The sequence below is a fragment of the Cariama cristata genome, unplaced genomic scaffold (genome assembly GCF_000690535.1).
Source record: "Cariama cristata isolate BGI_N322 unplaced genomic scaffold, ASM69053v1 scaffold24568, whole genome shotgun sequence".
Classification (NCBI taxonomy): domain Eukaryota; kingdom Metazoa; phylum Chordata; class Aves; order Cariamiformes; family Cariamidae; genus Cariama; species Cariama cristata.
In genome coordinates, this window is record NW_009630983.1 from 939 (window position 1) to 23,438 (window position 22,500).

Sequence of the window (22,500 nt, forward strand, 5' to 3'; positions counted from 1 at the left end):
CCTCCTCTGGTCGACTTTCTATTCCCCTTGCCGATACGTGCCAGGATAACGTTACCTGTAGTGTGGCGTGTTAGGAGCTGAAGTGAATCTCTTCTGAAAATCGGGGCTTCTCCTGTAAAATTAGGAGATTTGTGTGTTGTGGTTGGGGAAAGAGGCCTGTGTGATGACTGAACTGTGTTCAAACATGGAAAAGATGCTGAAAAACCAGGAAAAATAATGATGAATCCCACTAATCAGACTGATCCCCTTGCAGCAACATCATCCACCGCTCTGCATAGTCTTTATAGAACTACTGAGATGCCGGTAATCTGCTCGTTCACCCTTATATCGCATGCATGAAATGGAGGAACTTGTGACTTCTGGGGTGTTTGCTACCCGGTTAAATGTGCTGAAATGAATCCAACAGCTGGAAAACTGGGAAAACCTTCCAGTTCTGATGGGAGCAGACAGAAACCCCACATGTTTGGGGACAACGTGTCCCCAAGAGAAGGAAGGAAAAAGTCATTTTGTGGCTGTGAGACCTTTCTGGGGTAAATTCTGGACTCCCAGGTGTTGGAGAAGCCACCGAGAAGGGCTCGCTGCTGGATGGCAGCAGGAGAAAAATCCAAGGGTGTGTTGGCTTGGGAGGATTTTACTGCTTAGCTGGTAAAGGAAGGAGGAAGAAAAGGCGATGAGACCCTCCTGTACATTAAGTGCAACCCAAATCCTGTACAACCCCTACATCTGGGTTATATTTGGGGCAAAAAAAGGGCTTCCTGCAGCTCCCTGGTGGTCTAGTGGTTAGGATTCGGCGCTCTCACCGCCGCGGCCCGGGTTCGATTCCCGGTCAGGGAAAAACAATTTTTACAGGTTTGGGGTTTTTTATTTTATTTTGCAGAGCATCCGGACCCCCCCACCTGCCCTCCCCCCGGTGCCCGAGAGCTGCCGGGTGTGGGTGCAGAGCCTGGCTGGGTGCAGACCAAAAGGGGACTTGGTACTCCAGCTGTCACAGCGGAAGAAATAAACCAAACCTACCAGTCTGGAGGGTTTTTTCCTGCTGTAATCCCCCTCCTGAGACAAATCTCCCCAAAATCCATCTGCCCCCCCCACCCCGTTGCACCGCCTGCAGCTGGGTGCTGCACAGGAGCTGCACCATCCCCTTTTTGAGGACAGCCCGGCTAGCTCAGTCGGTAGAGCATGAGACTCTTAATCTCAGGGTCGTGGGTTCGAGCCCCACGTTGGGCGTCCAAGTACTTTTTGGTCCAATCCTAGCAAAAGTTTTGGGTCTGTTCCGTGTGGGATGGAGCATCAACGCTGGGAGATGTCATGGGAAAGGGAAAGAAAGGAGCTGTGTCTCCCAACGTATTCAATGCCATAGGGGAATCGGGGTGACCTTCCCTTTCTCTGAAAAGAGGAAATATGATTCATCTGCCTTCTTTCTCACCCTTTCCATCATTTGGCTCTGTTTTAAATCCTTCATCCTCTAGTATTACAGACTTTCCTGCCTGCGCTCATCTCAAGCCCTAACGTTACGTTATTTATTCTTGCTTTATGCAGCCTTTGAGCCACGTAAACCTCTCCAGATTGGAACTGGGTAATAAACAGGAGCAAATCCAAGCCCAGGTGAACAAGCAGGGTGCTACCTGCTGTACCAAAATACTCTCAAAGTGCCTGATAAATCCCAGAAAATCTGCATCCTTCAGTTTAAAGCACAAATCCCAGGAAATCCAGATTCTTCAGTTTACAGCACAACACTTTTAAATACAGGGGAAAAAAATTAACACCCTGTTTTCTTATATTTAATGCTATAGATTGAGAGCGTTCCTTTTGGTTTAGACCAAAGCCTTTTGCTCAACAACGGAGGATACATCACGTGTAACAGCAGAGATAAAAACAAGTTGAGCTTTGGACTGGGGAGGTATTAGACCACGTTTTTCTCCAGAGTTATCTGGACCAGGATGTACATTGAACTCACGCAAGGGCCCAACCCTCCGCGAGCTTCCTCCACTCGATCTTTAGTTCTGGCTGCCCGGAGGAGTTGAGCTTGGCTTCATGCTTGAGAAAATGTGAGTATCATCTGTATTTGTGCTGTCAGCACAAGAACAGCTGCGTAAACATTGTGTTGGGTTGGTACGGGGGAAGCCAAAAGGACTTGGAAATAACTTGGAGCAGGTAGGCAGGTTTCTTAGAATCATGTCCTAATTAAACATGTCATTACTTAAGGCCATAACCATGCAGCTTAAACCCTCCAGGAAAGAGATCTGACTGTGGACATCAGGCCCCGGGCTCTGTTATGAGCTCTATTTCTCAAGCATGTGTTGTCCATGAGTTGCGTTGGTTCTTGGAGCACTTTTCTGTTGCGTCAAGCAAGCATCCACCCGTGAGGCCTGTCAACTGGCTTTCAGCTGCTCCCGTCCCACCGAGGCCATGGCACAAGCTTGTTTGGAGTAACATTGGAAAACGACTTCATTTGGAGTAACAGAGGTGTTTGCGTAGCTGCGCCATCCGTCTGTATGTTAAAGGAAGCCAACAACCCTGCTCCACAGGAGCCTTTGCCTTGAAGGGGTGTGGGAAGAGCAGGTTTTGGCTATTCCAGGTCCCATGCACGGAGTGGCTCCGCTGAGGGAAATGCTGGATAAGAAAATCAAAACAAGAAAAAATACATGATGAGGGGAGAGAAAAGAAAGGGCTGAAACTCTTGTCCTTTATGCAAGGTCCTGCTTGCAAGCTCAGGAGAAATAGGCTCCAGGATCAAGTGGATGCTGGATGCTCGATGAAAAACTGCACCTGGTGCGATAAATCAGTGTGATTAAACATGATGCTGAACAGGGAGGGGGAAGGGAGGAGGGAGGAGGGAGGGTTTGCTTTTTGGTAGGACCCCCAAATGGGATAAGGCACATCCTCCTACCCCTGTTTGCAGAGGAAAACCCAAATTACCTGGTCTCAAAAGGGGATGTGTGAAGGTGCTGGCTTCACAAGCAGAGGAGGGGCTATAGGCTTACTCATAGGTCTATAAAATCTGCTTCTTTGGGTCTTTCCTGCAGAATTAACCCTGGGTTGACTTCAAAGTTGGGAGCTGGGGGTGTTTCTCCACACAAAGGGAGATTAAAGGCCCCGAGAGCCTGTAGGCTCACCCTTGTGACGAATGACTCCATGTCCTGGAAGGTCTGTTCAGGCTCGGTGAGGAGCTGTGTTTGCCCAGGTGTGAGCAGAAGCATTGTTCCCACCAAACAATATCCCCTCCATCGACTCTGAGGTCGTTCAGGTCCTGGGTCAGCCCAGGAACACGAGAGGAATAAAGGCAGTGGGGACGTGTGGCCCGTGGATGCTTGGACCTTGGAGGGGAAAGCAAAGTCTGGTAAGGGAACCTCTTTTGGGGTTTTGCTTTGGGATTTTTTTTCGTGTCTTCCTTCTGCGTTTCGTGTCCGTTGGCACCATCCCAACACACCCTCTTAAATATCCCAGGGGACAGCTTCCATTTATTTGAATGCTATTTTTATACTCATTCAAATAGGGCATTCTGCTAAATTGGCATCAAAATTTATTTTTTTGGTGAGAAAAACAGCAGAAGTGGGGAGTTTTGGCAGCCCGGCTAGCTCAGTCGGTAGAGCATGAGACTCTTAATCTCAGGGTCGTGGGTTCGAGCCCCACGTTGGGCGCTCAAGTGTTTTTTCCTTTTATTTCTGAGCACGGACAATTGCTGGTGCTATGTCTAAGCAAGAGGTGGAAGCATCTTAGGAAATAAAGTGTGGGTTTTTTCTCTCATAAGATCATTTTATTCACTTGGGAGATTTCTGACTTGAAAGCATGGCTATTAATTTTAATAGAGCAGAAAGGTGGAATTGCCTGCATTTCAGGTTTTTTAGACAACCCTCCAGCACCTTAATAACAGGCTTTCAGTTTCTCTGCTTGTTTTACCCCAAAAGGGACATCACAAACACCTGTACTGTGAGGTTTTTGCCTGACTGCTTTTCCCCCTGCTAGAAGGCTGAGGACTGAGGAAACTCGTTACAGATATTAATAAACTGCCTGAGCCATTCTCATTCATAGGTAACCCCGTGCTGGGCTGAGGTGCAGTTGGGAGGTCAGGATCCGTCCCCTTTCCCAAGATGAAGGTGCTCTTCTTGGGGCTGACCCTTGTCTTGTGCATCGGAGTCGGTAAGTGGAGGGTTGCAATTAAACGAGATTTAATAAAGTGCAGGGATCTAATAAAGGGCATGGGTCTTGCCAAGCTCTTGATGTCTGCGGCGTTGTCGTTGTGTGGGCTGGGTGTCGTCTGCTCTGAGTCTATGGTCAGTGGAGAGAAATCTCTGCAAATCTTTACCATTGCTTGAACGAAAATGACTTTCTCTCCACTCGGTTCCCAGGGGAACGATTAAATCCAAAGAGATCGCCTCTGCTTCAGCTGTCAGCTGCTGGATCCTGGGCTAGGTCTGCACTTGCCCTACCCTAGCGAGTTGTTGTGATGGTCTTGCTGCGGATGAACCCCATTTCAGCTAGATGAACCCCACCCCAGAGCCCACATCCATACTTATTATCCATGGGTCTTTAGTTTGGTTTGGTCACCTCAGGTTGCCTGCAAAGCTCTGCCCGTAAGGGTTAAGTGTCCGTAGGCATCGTTTTGCATCTCCCCTGCAGATGGGGGCTGTCATTACCAGGTCTGTCAGTGAAGGTGATGCTTGGTCCCTTCCCTGGTGGGCTCTACTTCTTCTCTGGGGTCAAGCCCATCTTATCGTAGGGGTTTTTGAAGCAAAACATCCCATGGCTCTGCAGAACGGAGCCCCGAGTTCGTTGCCTCTTTGTTCGCTGCAGTTGAGGCTCTTCAATGCAAAGTCTGCAAGTACAAGATCCCCTTCGTCGGATGTTTCCGGGGAGCGAATGAGACGACTTGTGAGCGGAAAGAGAAATGTGCCATCATTAAAACCTCACTGGGTATGTAGTGGAGGGGAGGTCAAAACTATGTGTCTCCTTTGGCTTAGTGGGAGTTGTCCTTCTCTTTGGAAAACCAAAATGATTTGTGGAATGAATGAGGATGCATTGATGAATCCGATGTGGCAAAGGGCCAAATGCTTTCTTGCGGCAGAGGTTGCCCTAGGTATGGTTAAAAAAAAAAGTCCCTTTTAGGCAAAGGAGAGGCTGTCTCCCAAAAAAGCCATATGAGTTTGGTCTGTCTGTGCCCATGCCTCACTTAGTTCTTTCTCCTAATTAAAATAAGCAATTTAGGTGAGTGGTTTAAGGGTCTGGTTTCTCACCTGGTAACTTCAAAGTCCACCGCTGATTTTTATCAGTTCAGCACTGTGTTCTTCTAACCATGGTCCCTTTCTTCCCACCACCTCTGCAGGGAGGATGACCCTTTATTACCAGCAAGGCTGCACCTCCGTGATGAACTGCGGCCGAGAACGGGCATCCGACGCAGAATCCCGCCTGACGTCCCGGTATTCCTGCTACTGCAACGAGGAGTGGGATGAGGACCCCACAGATTAACCTGCAGCTGGGGCAGGATCAGGGCTATTGACGTGGTCCAGCCATGTCAATGCTATCAGTCCTCTATTTAATCTTGCAGGATTATCACCCTTAAATTAGGATGGCTGGACCCACTCTGGCTGCAGGGCTCCTCTAGGCATCTGGCCTGATTTAGTTTCAGCTCTAGCAATAAACCCACAGGTTTATAAACGGCAGCTGAATTTGGCTCGTGTCTGTGTGTTCCTCCTCCAGACAGATGCTCCTATTCACAGCTCTTCAGACTCGGCGTTCCTGGTGCTCTTGGAAGCAGTTTGTGGCCCTGAAGATAATCCTGCTACTAAAACCCCAAGGGCAAACCAAGGTGCTTTCCCTTCGTTGCATCTCATTATTTTTTTTTCCTACACTGCAGGGCTGGGAACTTCTTTGGGAATTTTGCGCCAAGGGTTGCAAAGGAGAGCATCAGGGAACTGCTGGGAGCCAACAAAAATAAAGGGCATGTGTATCTGACAGATATTAGGTATTTATTTCACCCCTGCTAAACCCAAATTCCCTTACTAGTGGACAGAAGCTGAGTCATCTGTCTAGAGGAGACAATAAATGGTCATTGGGGAGGTACCAAACTTCTGTTGTGGATTTTGGATGAAACCTAAAGGAGCAGCTTGGTCAATTCGGGACACCTGTAGCTGCTGCCTGCAGCCCAAAGGCCCTGAAGAGGAAAAGGCAATGAATTATAGGCAGTTTTAAAATAAATGGGTGTTTTTAAGCATCACCTGTATCTTTGAGGGCAAAACATCTATTGTGGGAGGGGAAACCATGAGCATAAAATGCGGGAAGAGATTCTGCTGTTGTCACTGGCCTAGGAAAAGGGATATTTTGGACTTTTTCTGCCTTAGTGCGGCACGGGGGAGAGGGAAACAGGAAAAGTGGGTTTATTTTGTCTGATGTATCTGTAGCTGGGAAGCTCAGCGCAGTAAGAAGTTACTTAGCTAAATGACAGACCATAATTTTTAATGAGGATTAAAAAAAAATCCTGTCTGCTGCACTGGGCAGCAGAAGGAAAGGATGCTCCTTTTTGATTTTTACCCCCTGAGGAGTTTGTTCTGCAGATCAAGTGATTCTGATGTGGCTTGGGGTTGCAGGGGCTTCGTCCTTGCGTGGATATGGGTGTCTCCTGGAGCCAGGTTCAACTTCCAACCTGGTTTTGGGGATGAAGTTTGGAGGAGACCCCTTCCAGCCTTGGGACTGAGCCTGAATCTCTGTCCATCTAGCCTCGTAACTGGCTCCAGTTTTGGGGTAAATAAGGGGAGATTCAGTGCAGGATGGTGTTTGCTCACACATCTCCTACTTGGAAGCGCAGACATGAGAGCCTGAACGTGTTTGGACTCACCTAACATAGGACAAAACTTTAAAGGACCATCAACCACAGCATGGTTTGGTACCAAAAGTCAGTCCTGCAAGAAACCGTGTTGTATGGGGTTGAATCCCCCCCGCCCCCCTCGCTCCTATGTGCTGTTTTTGATGTCCCAACCTCTCCTTCCCTAAATAAGGCACCCATGGTAGGTTGCAGGAGATGTTTCTGCCCTTTGCGTGTTGCTACCCCAAATATGAGCTGGGAGACGAATTGTCCATTGATGGCTTTGGAGGAGGGATGAAAATCTCCCCTCCTTCCCGAGACCCCTGCTCCTCTGGAAGGAGAGCGGGGGCATTGGAAAGGGTTAATGGGCTTGGAGACGGGTGCTGGAAATGTGATCCTGGCTCTGGGCAGGGAAAAGAGCTTTGGCACAGAGGATGAGAGCAGAGACAGAGTGGCCGGGGAGGAGGAGGAGGAGGGAAGGAGATCGGTGGGCACCCAGGATAGATGCAATGGGGGAGGGGAAGGAATGGTAAGTGAGATGGGGTGGGTTGGGTGACAGAGGGGACAAATGGGGCAACCGAGGACTGGAAGGGAGAAGGAGCTTGAGCAGCATCGAAATGTCAGAGTTATCCAGGGTTCGGGCTGGTTTCCTTCACCAGAGCATGGTGGAACGACTGCCGCGGGCTGCGTCCTGCTGGGACCCCTCGGCTACCAGGCTCGTCCCCCACCTGCCCCGCACTAGCGCCCTCCCGATGCAAAAAGTTGGACGATTTGGGAGGATGCCCCTTTCCTATGCCTCTACTCCGAGGTACGTTGGGTCAATTGGGGGCATAGGGCAGTGGGATGCGCTTGTCCATCTGTCCAGAGGTTGTCTGTCCTTTCCCCCCCACCCCACCTTTTTCTCCTTCTGCTTTTCCTACTGGGCTGCCCATTGCTTCCATCGAGGTCTCTCACTCTTTGTCTTTGCTATTTATGCACCTCTGGGTAGCGTATGGATTTCTCTCCATTTCTCCCATAGGACCCCACCCCTTCCATTCTCTCTGCAGAGAGGTGATGAAAAATGTATGCGTGGCACAGGAAAAATATATAGTTGGTCTTTGTTTACAGATCAAGAGGAATGGAAGGTGGAAGAGAAAGCCATTTCCCTTCTATAGGGCGTGATGTGCATGTGGGTACAAATATACATATATTTCAATGTGTATGAGAAGGGGTAGGTAGATAAATATACACGGGGGTGGAAATGGTGGTCTGAAGAAAAATTCCTTTTTCATAGGGAACTGGGTGCATGTAAATGGATATAATTGCATATATAGGGATATATGTGTGTACGTATATATGGACGTCTCTCTATATAAGTCTCTACGTGAATGTATATATTCTGCTATTTGCCAGAGTCATTTGTTCTGTGTTATTTCTGATCATAAACTAATGCGGGTCATAGCAAGCACTGATATTTAAATTTTATTTTCCTGTGAGAAGATGAGGAGATTCCTTTCCAAGCCCAGAATTGTTTTTAAACTGACCTAAAAAAGCTCATCTCTAGTCCCAAACGAGCAAGTCTGGATTAGCAGTGAATGCATGCCTGAAGTCTGATGCTCCTGTTTAGCAGATGCTAGAAAATGCAAATGCCAGGAAAGTTTTAAAGCTACCAAAGAGGTTCAAGTGGAGGATGGATACCCCTCCTCAGTTGATGGGGTTTTTTTTCCCGCCCAATTGCAAAGGTATCAGGATGAACACAACTCATAAAACAAATCGGGAACCCTTTGCAAACCCCTGGCATCGGGACACCAAGACTAGCTTTGCTAACATAACTCCGCCGGTACAACCTCTAGGGTTGGGATTTGTCTCCCCTTAGCTCTGGACGTCTCCAAGGGAAAAATCTCACCTTGGATGTGTCAGATCAGCCGGGCTGGCTTTGAAACCAGCATTTATGGACAGGATCACTTGGTCTGTTTTCAAGTCCTCGTTAGGAGAAGGTAAATTGCTCTCCAGAAGTGCCAAAACTTCTGTGATGATGATGTGACCCTCGCAAGTAACTAGATGACTGTAACTTGCTTTTGCCTCTGTCCTCTGTAACAAGAGCTTTGGTGAGCTGCTCAGGTGGAGACAACCGTGTCACAGTCAAACCCCAGCCAAGGAAGGTCCTTGTATATTAATTATTCCCATTTATATGCAAGACCTCCAAAGCTGCACACAATGTTTCTGGAAGACAAACGGTATTTTTTTGAGATGCAGTACCCCAATCCAGAGCTTAATCTTTATGGATTTGGGAAACTCACCCCCAGATCTTGATACAGATTTTGTGTCCTTCTGTATTCTCTTTCTCCTGTTGCTTTTTATGGCCCTTGTTGAGCCCTGGAGCCCAACCGAGTCATCCGAGCCCTCAGCTGAAGCGTTGAGGGAGAAATGGGTCTTTAACGAGAGCTCAGATGGTTACCTGGACCAGAGCCTAGAGCAGCTGCTAAAACACAAGCCTCAGGACTCAGATCTTGTACTTAACACCAGGTCAAGCCAAAAAGCAATGAGACCCAGATCTGGTGGCTGTATCCCAAACGATTTCCTTTTTCCCACTTTCCTTCTGAAAAAAAAAAAGGCAGGGAGCATAGGATTTGTGGGGGAGCAGAGGGTAGGGATGTATTCCTGCTTTCTTTTTCCTCCACCTACATGTTCTCTGCTGACGCTGAGGTCTTCGTTACCAGTTTAAGGAAACCGGACACTGCAGAAGTGACCTCGGGCGGCAGGCTCGTTCCTGGAAGAGGAACGCCCACGCAGGGCTGGATGCCAAGCATTCATGTTCCGCGTCCAGCCCTGGTGAAATCAGTCATTGCCCATAGGAGAGAGGCCATGGCGGCGGTGTTTTTGCCCGGCAATCTCCAGGATGAAGCTACTTGCTCCGTCTGCCTGGAGTTCTTCAAAGACCCCGTGTCCATTGAGTGTGGGCACAACTTCTGCCGGGCATGCATCATCAAGAGTTGGAAAGACCTAGAGATGGATTTTCCGTGCCCGCAATGCCGTGAAGTCTTCCAGCAGAAGAGTTTCAGACCCAACCGGCAGTTGGCAAACATGTCCGAGATCATCAGCCAGTTCACTCTCCGTGGGGCCAAGGGTGCCGAGGAGGACGGGCTCTGCGTGAAACACAGGGAAGCCCTGAAACTCTACTGCAAGGACGATCGGAAAACCATCTGCGTGGTGTGCGACAGGTCCCGGGAGCACCGGCCGCACGCCGTGGTACCCATCGATGAGGCATCCGAGGAGTACAAGGTACCTGTCTATCTGTCAGACTGCCCTGAGGAAGACTTCCCAGGTCTTTCTGCCTCCCGGTCGTACGCATTGTGCCGTGTGTTTGTGCTCGCTTAACTCCCCGTGCGGTCCCTTGGCTTTCCCAAACTCGGCTTTGCGCTCAACCGCCCTGTAAAGTGCTGGTTGCTGCTTTCTAGCTTTCCAAGGACCTGGAAAATCCTTCTCCTCTCCAGATATGCAAAACTCTTTCATGTATTGACGTTATCTCTGCGGCTGGGGAGAGCAAGGGATTAAACGTAGGGCAGCCAGGAGGCTGTGAGACCGAGTTTCTCTTGTGCAAGATCCTGCCAGAGCCCTGGGCTTGAGCCACACAGTTATCATGCTGCAAACACTGCCTGTGGGCATCTGCCTTATCGGTAGGGTAACCGCTGACGGAGCAAACACCCACGTCTATTTTAGGTCTGGGCAAGCATCCAAAGGTGAATCTAAGTTGATTAAAGCCAGGCTGGGTTTTGCTTGTGCCAAGAGCAAAGGCAGGGGAGGCGGCAGCCGATGAAAACAGCGCGTGTACCTTTGGTTGGCATCCTCCACCTCCTTTCTTTGTGTTCCCTGCGTGATTGTGAGCTTGTGGGGGGGTCCTTGGGGGTTGTAAAGGTGGGTGTGGGCAGAGTGCGTCTGTACTTTCCTTGCCATTCTGCTCGTGTTTGCACGGCTGCAAAGAACAGTCTGCAGGCAGGATAACGCAGAAAGGGAAATCACGTGCAACGAAGGAAGTTACACTCAGCGAAGGAAGGAAATCAAATGCAGAAAAGAAAGAAAGAAAAATCAGTCATGTCTTTTTTTTTTTTTTTTTCTTTGCTCCTAGGAGAAAATCCAGGGACGCTTGGATTTCCTGAAAAAGGAGAGGCAAGAGCTGCTGGAGTTTAAAGTGAACGATGATAAGAAAACCCAGGAGCTCTTGGTGCGTGCCCTCAATGCAGTGCTCTGGGGTGGTGGGGACGAGGGTGCAGGCTGGGGTGTGTGGAGGGGGTTAGGACTCAATAAGCCGCCCCATCTCCTCCTTACCACTGCTCTGTCAGTGCCCAGAAAAGGGAAATAGATGTTTTTCTCATTCCTTCACCATCAAGATTGGCAATATATCAGCCACTGTCTTAGTAGACCAAAGGGATGGGTGCTGGAGCATTCCTGAGAGCTAGGCTGGCTGTGGAGCTCTCCTCCGCTGTTCCTTCCTCAGCCTGTTGTCCCAGGAGTAGCAGAAGTCAGCATGGCATTTACTGCGGGAAAGTCCCCATCCCCCCTGCTAATAACACCCTTCTAGACCATCACCCTCAAGACAAGTGGCTTTGAGCGGCTCGTGTCCCCCCTATTTGGGACAAACACCATCAGACCACTCTCAACCCATATTTCTGTTCTACCATCCCTATGCAATAGGGTTATTACCACAATTTGATGGCTTTGTGTTGTTTTGTTTTTTTTTTACCCAGCTGGCAGGGCTTGAAATAACACTAACCTGACAAGAGCCATGGTTCCATACATGATGCAAAAGGCAGGGCATGAAGACCCTTTTTTTTTGAGGGCTAGGTGGACCTGTTGGACCTGTGCTGAAGGGCAGCGTATGGTAAAGCAAATATAACACTTTCAACCTTGTCCATGCTGCCAAAGAGTGCGTTTCCTGAAGCAAAATGTTCCCATTTGCCCTTGGGCTTTGTCTTGAAGGGGACTTGTTGGTCTGTTTGTGATGACAACCCAAGTAGGACCTGGGATATTGGCAGAGCTGATAAACAGGAGCTCACAACAAGGCAGGGACTGGGGTTTATCTAAGAATACAGATGCCCCCAGGGAGGGAGAAATGTTGCTCCGAGTGGGTTTTCCTACACAACCCCTTCTCCCAGTTTGGGTGGTGGGACCAACAGATGACAGGGACTGGGGAAAACTCTTGGCCACTGGTTCCCACCTCTGCTTTGTTGAGTGCCAATTAACTCCCCACCACCCCTGGGGAGGAAAAGGAAATCTATGTGTCCAGTGTAGAAGAGAAAAATCACCTGAGATCTACTGTGGAGGTCCCAGACGTGGTTTGGTACCTCTTCCCTCCAGAAAGGGATGTGAGGACACAGCTGTGATGAAGATAACTGCTATTTCTGAAGAAACTGCCCATGGTGGCCTGTGGTCTCCCATCCACATCCATTTTCAAGGCCTTTGTCCAGTCATATCACACGCAATATCTCCTCATCCTTCCTCGGTCTCACACGCAAGCCAGCAAGCAGCAGCAATGAGCTGGCAGATGCTCCAAATTCACCAGGTGGCCCCTCTCCACCCCAAAACCATTGCACCAGCTTAAACCCCCTTTTTTTGTCTGCATTTCATTCCCAGAAAACCATCGAGAACGAGCGGCAGAAGCTGCTCTTGGAGTTCGAAAGGCTACGGCAGTTCCTGCGTGACCAGGAGCACATCCTCCTGGGGCAACTGGAGAAGATGGAGAAGAACATCGCCAAGAGACAGAATGAGAACATCACCGACCTCTCCAAGGAGATCACCCTCCTCAACAAGCTCATCACGGAGCTGGAGGAGAAAATCCAGCAGCCCATGCTCGAGTTCCTCAAGGTGAGACATTTGTGATGAAATGAGCCCTCAGGTCTAAGTCCTGATCCTTCTTCATCCTTTTGTAATGTTTCTGGATCCTGTGGAAGTGTTTTGAGGATAAATGTTGGGGTTTTTTTGCACCTTTGATAAGATGGGTCATGGCAGTATCTAAGTGTCCTGAGCTCTGCTATGCCAGCAATAACCCACAACAACTATTTCTGGCTCAGGAACATCCCAAAACAGAGGTGTGCTCTTCATATTTAATATCCTCCAATCAATTTTTCTTCCATGAATTTGTCTGGACCTTTCTACCACCCATAAATTCCTGTTTCAAGGTGTTCAAAGCTGAATTTACACCTTGCATGAAGAGCCACCGCAGTGGTACCAGCTAGATCCCTAAACTGAGCAACTCCTTTGGCAAACCCAGGTCTCGATGGGTTTGCAGTGCTGAAGGTTTGTGGCATGCCAAGTCATAGATGTCCACTCCTCCAGCTTAAAGGCATTGGTGAGGCCCTGGGATGGAGTTGACTGTAGAAACACGTGGAACTCAGCAAGACACAGCTCCTTGCCAGTTTTGGCAGCAGAGTCCTGGCTGCAGAAGGTTGGCTGGGACCTGAAAGCAGAGTCGGGTTTTTCAAGTCAAAATGAGCTATTAACCAAGCTGGAAAGTATGAGGGAGAGAGCAGATGGAGTCCAGGTATTGATTGCATTGCAAAGAAAGAAGCTGGAGCCAATCCAGCCCTCCCTCTTACCCAAACTCTCCTTCGCAGATGAAGTGGGGTTTGAAAAACAAACTTGAGCTGCCCATCCCAAAATCAAGTAGTCCTGTCCCCCAACGAATGACAAAAGGTTAATGGGTGACCTTCTTTTAATGGACAATATTTTGATTAAACTAAGGAGGTCGTGCTTCTGGTGCGCACAGATCTGCACGGAGTTAAATTCCCTCCGGGGCAACGTTGAAAGCACTGTAAATATTTGCAGATGGTTTCAGTACTTGGCTATGGGTGAGAATTCACTTCACGTGGTCTTTGCTCAGCTGTCACCATTGCATGCAAAAATGATCCTGTAACAATAAGTGATTTTTTTATTTTTTTTAAAAGGCCAGGTTGGAAATTCTTTGCCAACTCCAGAGTCCTTTTCCATTCCCTGGGAGATGGATATGGCTTTGTGTTGCCTTTGAATCACATCCAACATGGTTTACGCCCTTATTTTAAAGACATCAGAAAGGGCAAATAGTGGTATGGACTGGACCGAGCGTGGGTTTTATCTCAGGGAATTTTTGTCATGCTGCAACTGGTTATTGAGGGTATTTTAACCTGTAATTACCTCCATAATTCACCCTTCCTGAAGGCAAATAATTTCCACAGTTGGGACAGCCATCCCAGGGTGGGATGAGTTCCCCCTTGGAGGCACCTTAAACTCCTCTTGGTGGTGATCAGACCATGGAAGTCCAGATATCATGGAGATCTAGTTTAATGTCAGCTTTCCAGGTGGCCAGGTTACAGCAGATGATGTCCCTTTGGCTCTTGGGCAGGTGGATACTTGCAGGTGTCCTTCTGTATCTCAAGACTTCACACAGGACAGGTCGATAGGACCTTCTCGGAAGTGAGAAACCAACAAAGAGACCCTAAGAGCATCTCAAAGGTTGCTAGATGCCTACACTTGGGTTCACAACAGGAACGGTCAAATACCTGAACAGGAACCAGAGAGCTTTTTGCAGTCACCAGCCTTGAGTCCCAACTCACTTGGGCAAGGATAACCTGGCATGCTTTGAGCAATGGGATGGATGAGAGATCTCCAAAGGCACCTTCCAACCTAAATCACCCCATCATTCTAGAGGCATAAAGCTGGAGTACTGTATATAGGACCATTTGGGAGGCTTGGTCCCCACCCCAGAAGCAGCTGGGTCTTTAGCTGCGGTAGGTGGTTGTGTGGGATCTGGTGGGACTGTGGCCTTCCAAAGCAGAAAGCAAACATCTGAGGCACGGATCCATGCCTGCTTCTTGCAGCCATAAGGGATGGACGTCCTGATTGAGTTTAACGAAAGGGAATTGCTCTCGCGCTGAGTCAAGGGAGACACAGCACATCTTGTGCAGGGATTTCACTCCGTCTCTCTTTTTCCTTTCTAGGATGTAATGAGCATCATAAGCAGGTATGGAGCGCTGCTTCTCCCCTTCTTTCACGCTTTTTTCCCCACCAGCACTGTTTAAAGGTCAGTGTTCGCAATCCAGATGCTGGAGGCTGGCATCGGGGTAGATGGAGCTTGCCTCCTACTCGACACAAGCCTTGGGTCTCTTCCAGCTTCTTGGAAAACTTTGCAATATCGTGAAGTCTTTTCCTACCAGGTGGTTTCTTCAAAGGTCAAGTGAGACCAGAAACCCCAAGTCACCTTATTTGCCTGATATGGAATTGACCCAGGGCAATGATTTAGGCATCACTTAAGCTCCAAAAATGACATTTAAGCTGCAGCAAGAACAGCTGAGTGGGGGTAACCCGGCACAGACACCATTTCCAACACCAGCCGAGGGGATTTTCAAAGTTGACGTGCAAATCCCGGTGTCCTCAACCCAGGAGGGTTGAAATCCTGGTGTGATCCTTACAATGTATGCTGAGCCCTTGGACAGGCTGCCGGTGGGATGGGATGGGGTGGGAGTACTGCACACTGTCAACTGCAAACAAAAAAGTAAGTGAGGGAATAGCAATGATTTTCTTATTGTTTTTAATTTTTTTCTTTGCAGAAGTGATGACGTGAAGTGCCAGAAACCTGTACCAGTATGCACGGATATGAAAATGCACGTCTGCAACTTCTCCCTCAAGACTGTCGTCCTTGAGAAAGTCTTAAAGAAATTCAGAGGTACGTGAAAATTAAACCGGGGCGATTAAAATAGGCCTGGCCTTTACCAAGCGTCAGAGAAAAGGGATGAGGAGTGCTGGGGATGCTGCGGATGTCTCGAGGTCCCTTATCGTATGCCTGGCCGGCAGTACCGAAATAGGACAATAAATTATGTCGGAAAGGATTTCTGGACATGTGCATGAACCCTGTCAGGCTGCCAGTGAAGGAGATGTAGGATTTTTTTTTAAAGAAGGCAAAACCTGAGCCTGGCGCATCAGTTTTAGTGCAATAAAACCTGCAATATTTCACGTCTCGAATAGTTAGCAGTGGGGATAGCCGAGCTTTGCATTTAAAACCCAACTCTTTGCAGCAGTGCAGCAAAGCCACGAGATGGTGCTGGGGGATTTGGAGAGGAAGCGAGCACCAGAAAGAGCAGATCTGGAAAAGAAAAATCCCTAAATGCAAACTCTGCCCTGGAGCAATAATTGACTTAAAGGGTTGTACTAAAAGTTTGAAACTCATAATACGACGAGGAGAACAAAATATGGCAGAGCATGATAAATAAGGCTTGAATAAATCCTGCATTCTCTTGATGTCCAGAAGCTTTTTTTTTAATAAAAAAAAAATATATTTAGCAGGAATTTCCCTCCTTGCTTGTCCTCATTGCACAAACTGGTGTGAGCTGGCACTGCTCCATTCATTTCTTGCAGGCATGGTTTAGTGGGCATGGTGGCGTTGGGTGGAAGGTTGGACTTGGTGATCTTTGAGGTCTCTTCCAACCATAACGATTCTATGATTCTCTGATCCTCAGCTCTTGCTGCCTGTCAAGTCCCATGTCAGCAAAGACGGCACTTTGGCAATGTGGTGTGGGTGTAAATGTTCCCGTAAAGGAGAATTTTTTTAATTTTTTTTGGTTCCCTCTGGCTCTCTCGGTGTTGCCATTTACCTGCCTGTCTCTTCTTTTCAGAAAACCTGCGAGATGAACTGGGAAGAGGTGAAAAAGGTAAAAGGAAACTATTTAAGATGTAGCACCCTGGAGCAAAGACTTTAAATTGTGGTTGTATTTTGCAAAGCTGGTTTTGCAAAGCCAAAGAGAGAGGGAGAAAAAGAAAAAAGGTACTCTAGATTTCTTTTTTTTTAATTGTTTCTCTCTCGATGATTTCCAGATCCAGCCTGCTCAGTTCAAGAGTCAAAAGATGATTTTTCTAGCTGACGCCGGGGATCTGACAGCTAAGCTGGGTCCTTTCTACCCGTTTGCACTTAACAAAACTACAGTGCAGAACAGAAAGAGCAGATATTTGAACCCAGAAATGGGTTCGTACCCTTTCAAGCCACAACTTTAAGTCTGCCAGATTTTTTCTGTGGCCTGTGGTCGGGCTCCTGTTTCAACCAGGGTCTGGGGTGGAAGGTGTGAGCACTCCCTAATCTGCTCCAGTGTAAAGTCAGATGACTTAAACGCTGCGGAAAGTTGTTGAAATCATGAAAACAGGCAGGCGGTGGCTTCCAGACCGTGCCATGCTGGAGAAGACTTGCTCACCAGCTCTCCTGGCTTGGCAAGGGAGTGAGTTGGCATGAGAGGTGATGAATCTGCAACCAGCAAAACCATCCCAAGTTCAGCAGCGCTGGTGAGGATGCTGAGCCGGGAAACCACAATGATGGGCTCTGCGGTGGTTCTGACACCAGCCTGATCCCTCTGACCTTGCACTGCGGTGGGTGCAAGGCATGGGCAGATGCTGTTAAAGTCTGCCCTCATCCTCCATCCCCTTCGATGTTGAAGGATGCATAGCCATGCCCAGACAAACCAGAGCTACCCCAAAAAAGCATTTTTTAGAAGAGAAGGCTTATTGTTGCTTTTAAGGTGGTGGTCTTCAGCACGGGGCTTGCAAACCCCTTGGGGAAGGCAGAGGAGGACAAGCCACGGGTTGGATCCTTCCCAAGCTTAGAAGGGCCAGACTCTGCTCACAGACATCCCTCTGACACATCTGGAAAACACCAAAGGGTTGGCAAAGCAAAAGAAGAAAAGCTGATGACCACCGTTTAAAAACAAAATGGCAAAACGACCCTCACTGCATGTCCATGGTGGTGTGTGTGCACGTGTAGAGGTAGAACTCGGCCGGTGCATTATACCAGCAAACCCTCTGAAAGCAGACTGGGCCACAGCTTATGCTGCAGAGAGGTGGGGGATCAAGGGGTGAAGAAGGGACCAGCCGAAAACTCGTAGCAATCATTGAATCCCACTCCTCCGATTGCCCTTGTTTGTCTTTTCCTAGAGCTTTGAATGCTCTGATTTTTATTGTTTTTTTTTAAATGATGCCTGAGCTGCTGGAGTAATTTTTTTTTTAAATCAAGCCAAATCATCATTCACAGCCCCTGCAGCTGAGCTGAAGCTCAAACCCAAACCCAAAGGACTCCAGCAGCTGGAGATGCAAGAGGAAGGAAAACACCTTTTAAAGAAAAGATTGGCATCGAGGAGATTTGCTCATCCAATCCATTTTCCCTAAATTTTGCCAATGAACGCTTGAAAGCACCTATCTCTTGATCTGGAATTATAGCGCAAAATGCAGGAGATGCTATTTTAAAGCCAATCTCCCAGTTTTGGGGAGGAACCTGGTGCTTAAGTTCTAAAGGAAAAAAGGACCTACCCTTTCCTGTGGTTACTGTCACTCTTCCAACCCCTGTGAATCCCATCACGGGTCTTTTTGGACTTCATATGCAGTTTTCAGGCCCAAATCTATGGATTTTGGAAGAGTCTGTGAAGACCTTTCAGCTAAATAAACTCTGGTGCGGCATCCACCATGTTTCAGGTCCGAAGGACCCATCTTAGATTCCCCTAAAGGGTCTCATTCATTCATGGCAACTTTGCTGACTACAACCACAATTTGAGGTCACTAATGTGCTCGCTGTTTCCTTTAAGCCTGACTTTGATACTAACGTCTTTTCCTCTTCCAAACTTTGTCTACATGCATGTTTCTTTTGGGCTGTCCAGATGTGAGCTGGGGTGTAAAGATGTGCTTAGGTCATGGCTTTTCATGAGGACTCATCATCATGGGGCGTTTTGGGGACAGGTACTCAGCAATTTATGATCTGAGGGGTGTGCACACCTCATCTTGTGTGTCGTACATTAGATGAACCAGAAACAAAAGGAAAAAAAACAGTCAATTTATTTTGGGAAAAAAGTCTTGATCTAAGGTTCATTTTTATTGTACATAATTGCTAATCATTTGCATGCAGTTTTATTGTGTTCTTTGCTCCTAATGTCCTTATGTTGTGGTTACCCCAGCTCTTAGCAGCATGAGTTTTGCCCTCTCACGAAGGGAATTGGGGTGTCAGTGTGGGAGGACGGACAGACGAGTCCCCCCCGTCAGTGTTTGAGGGGTGCTGGCTGATGGCGTTGCTGAAGGGTCAAAGAGCCAAAGACTACAATGCAGTTTTAGGTCTCCCTCTAGGACACCTTGAACCACATCTTGGTCCTCATTTAACATGATTTGTTTTGCCGTGGTGTTCTTCACCTTTACCTGGTGGGGCTTAACCCCTAGTGAGGAAGTGAAAAGATGAGGTAGACGCTCATCCCATATCTTTAACTGGGATCTTCTTCCTCACCCACTTCCAAGTTTCTCACACACGTAGCTTGTCCCTCTGTGCTGGTAGAGAGAAGCAGCATATTTGTCAACATCTAAAACTACTCCTCTTAAAAATAGTCCCAAACCTCCAGGCTTCCTGCAGAGTCAATGGTGAGAGGAGGCATCTCAAGAACTGCAAAGCCAAGTCAACATCAGAACTTGGCTTTCCTTCACCACAGACTGTCCAGGGAGCTGAAGAGGAGCAGTTATTGAGGTTGGACTGTGGTTCAGCACCTGATAAAATCATCCCCAGCTTGGGTTTTTAATTGTTAAAATTCTTACTGAGTTACTATCGCTGTCACTGTTGTCATCAACAGAGGACCTGACGCTGGACCCCGATTCAGCAAACCATCTACTCATCCTCTCCGCAGACCTCAAGAGCGTGAGGATGGGCTGTAGGAAACAGGACCTCCCCGACAACCCCAAGAGATTCGACACAAACTCGCGGGTGCTGGCTACCACAGGCTTCAAGTCTGGAAGACATTACTGGGAAGTGGAGGTGGGGGCCTCAGACGGTTGGGCCTTCGGGGTGGCCAAGGAGTCCGTCAGGAGGAAAGGTCTGACGCAATTTTCCCCTGAAGAAGGGATTTGGGCGGTGCAGCAAAACGGAGGTCGCTATTGGGCGGTCACCTCGCCCCAACGCACCCCGCTGTGCCTCAGCCAGAAACTTAATAAAGTCAGGGTGTACCTGGATTATGAAGGGGAAGAAGTCTCCTTCTACAACGCTGACAACATGCAACACATCTTCACCTTCAACGTTGCCTTCCAGGAGAAGGTTTTCCCTCTCTTTTCAGTCTGTTCCACCGTTACCTACATCAAACTGTGCCCCTGAGACTTCTCATGGGCTTCTCCGAGGACCTGTCTCCATGGTCTTCACTGGACGGTGCCTGGACGGCAGCGATGAGCGCAAGAGACTCTTAAATCAACCATGCAGCCCGGTTTGTTGCTACGTAGGCAGACAGCTGATAGATGGGTAACCAGGTAGTCAGGGAAAAACATCACAAGGAAGGTCTTCAGGTCAACTTAAAACTGAGAACAACTATTGAAATCATCAGCAATCCCCAGAAGGTCGTGGTCACAATCTTAAAGCCATCTCCGAACCAACTCACCTCTTTGGCGAGAAAGAAACCACCGATAGTTGGTTTGTGGCTCCAAGTCTGATAGTGGACGGGTGTTTTTATTTCCTTGTGTGGGTCTAAGGCTCAATATTAGAGCTAGTAGGGGCTGGGGTGGACTGTCCACCCCTTTAGAAGTGTCAATGACTTAAAAATTAAATGTTTAGTGGGTAAATGTCCTGTGGGAAAGGTGGGGATAGTAACACTGAGCAGGTCGCTTTGGGCTTCCATCCAAAGTCAGAATAGGCAAAGCTCCTTTGTTTGATCGAGTGAAACCAAATCAGAAAGTTTTGCTCCTCCTGAAGTGAATTTAATGAGGATTTTCCACTGTTTTATGATGCTCTTGCTCTGACAAACTGTAATTGCCACCTCTGTGCCAAAAGTGGAAATCCTGGCCGGGTGCCTTCACTCCTGTGAGATTTAGGAGGAGGTAATTAGGCTTATTAACTGCTCCTGGGGAGTGATTGGCTTTCAGTGGGTCAGGATGCTCAGTGAGGGTGCTTGCACCCTTGTGCTGGGCTGTGTGAGTGGTTTTAAAGGGTCTCAGCTGGAGTTTCTGGCTTTTTCCCTCTTCTTCCTGCTGGGAAGAAATGTCCCCAGTGAAGAGCGGGTGCCTGGTTACTTATTCCAGCAGGTGCTCCTAAAATCTGGGATAATAATTGTACTCCATAGGTTATTTTTGTGATGTTGAGGTGGTGGTCCGAGCTGTCCCAGGTGATCTAAACCACATGGTCACCAAGATCTGACCTGTCTTGGAGTCAAGCTGGGGTTGAAGAGGTGCTGTGGGCTTTTGGTTGCCCTCTCCATCAGCTTGTGTAAATGCTCTGTGCTTCAGTTCTCCATCCACGGCCCCTCTGGGCAGAAGGGAGGTATCGCTGCTGCTCTGCAAAAGGCTGAAAAGTGTTTGTGGTTTGTTTTTTTTTTTTTTTTCTGAAGCAACAAATCTTGATGTTGCTCAGGTGTGTCTGTCCTACTGGATGTGAGCAAGATGTTTCTGAATTTTGGTGCTCCTGTCTAACTCCTCCTGAGGTCTCCTCTATGTAGAAGATGTTGTTTTCACGATAACTTCTCCAGGTTATCCTGCTTTGCCCATAGTAACCTAGATTTTGGGTGCTGAATCTTATATTTCCTCAGGCTCTCTTTACTGCTCAGTTCTCAGCAAAATCACATGTTTACCCTCATCTTCTCTTTTCTTTTTCTGGAAATCCTCACTCTTTGCTGAGACAGCAAATGTTTAACAGGCAGCTTGCTTTGTTCGCTGTTGCTTTTGCCAAAACAAAGCAGCCTTTAAAAAATAAGCAGCGTATTATTGTCTGAAGTGATGAAAAATACCGTTTCTGGCTTTGGGGCATTGTTGGCTGGCTTTTTAACCTTTTCTAGAAAACATGTTAATCCTCTTTGGGAAATACAGAGTTGGGGTGAGGGGGGAAGCTTCTTTTTAATCAAGAACATTGTTTCCTGGCTGGTTCTAAGATGAGAAAAAGACATTTCTGCTCATAGCTGATCTTCGTATGCGCTCAAACCTACTGGCACAACCCTGATCATCTCCAATGCCAACAATTTGTTGGTTGAACAAGTGAATTTCCTACGTTTTAGGGGTTTTAACTCCTTTCTCTGCAGTAAATCTGTGTCAAAGCAGCAGAACAAAATGAAAATGCTGTAGTCCTCTCCCAGGGCACGCAGACCCTGTGGTTGCCCTAAACACCTTCAGTTGTTTCCACCACCTTTGGAGAGCGGCCGGACTTGTGCAAAAAGTGACGTCAAAACCCAAACAAACCAGAAGTGGAGTTGAATCCATAAGACAACACCTTTATGTTGCTATTTGGCAAAGAGGTGTGCTTTCCCCCCCTCCCCCTGGTTTAGAGGTGTATCTTCCCATGCATCGTTGAAGGTTTTTCCCCATGCGCAGCCTTAGCTCTGTCCCATGTGACGGGTATCTGGCCGGGAGCTACTGGAGATGAAGCACAATCCATCTCCTATGAGATGTATCAATGCAGGATTAGGTGAATTCCAGATGCCATTAGTCATAAAAAGAGCCAGAGGTGACTGGTTTAGGGATGAACATCTCCATTTTCAGCTGGTGGGTTGTTTCCTACCCTGAGAGTCTACTTTTATTTTTTTTTAAATGAGTTTTGGCTTTAAATCCACATTATTTAAAGCTGCAGCAAGTCTTATAAAGGTCAAGCTGTGAACAAGTGAGAAAAATGCCTGAATTTTCTAAGCTCCATCCATTGCTGAAGCTACGCAGAAACAATATAAAACAATTATAAAATAATATAAAAAAAAATCACTAGAATAAGAATGGTATTATCAGGA

The 22,500-nt window shown here is 47.8% G+C and overlaps 1 protein-coding gene and 3 non-coding genes across 4 annotated transcripts; all 4 read left to right on the top strand.

The window, feature by feature from the left end:
- The first annotated feature begins 762 nt into the window (after positions 1 to 762).
- On the top strand, positions 763 to 834 carry TRNAE-CUC. Its single transcript has one exon. It is a non-coding gene; the product is annotated as a tRNA-Glu (tRNA).
- Positions 835 to 1,151: 317 nt separating this feature from the next.
- Positions 1,152 to 1,224, top strand: TRNAK-CUU. The gene has a single exon. It is a non-coding gene; the product is annotated as a tRNA-Lys (tRNA).
- A 2,341-nt stretch (positions 1,225 to 3,565) lies between these two features.
- Positions 3,566 to 3,638, top strand: TRNAK-CUU. Its single transcript has one exon. It is a non-coding gene; the product is annotated as a tRNA-Lys (tRNA).
- A 3,820-nt stretch (positions 3,639 to 7,458) lies between these two features.
- On the top strand, positions 7,459 to 19,901 carry TRIM7 (tripartite motif containing 7). Its single transcript, XM_009705782.1, has 8 exons — positions 7,459 to 7,604; positions 9,631 to 10,057; positions 10,902 to 10,997; positions 12,407 to 12,637; positions 14,746 to 14,768; positions 15,355 to 15,470; positions 16,417 to 16,452; positions 19,387 to 19,901. The coding sequence occupies exons 1-8, from the start codon at positions 7,459 to 7,461 to the stop codon at positions 19,899 to 19,901; spliced, it is 1,590 nt and encodes a 529-aa protein (XP_009704084.1).
- Positions 19,902 to 22,500: the final 2,599 nt, after the last annotated feature.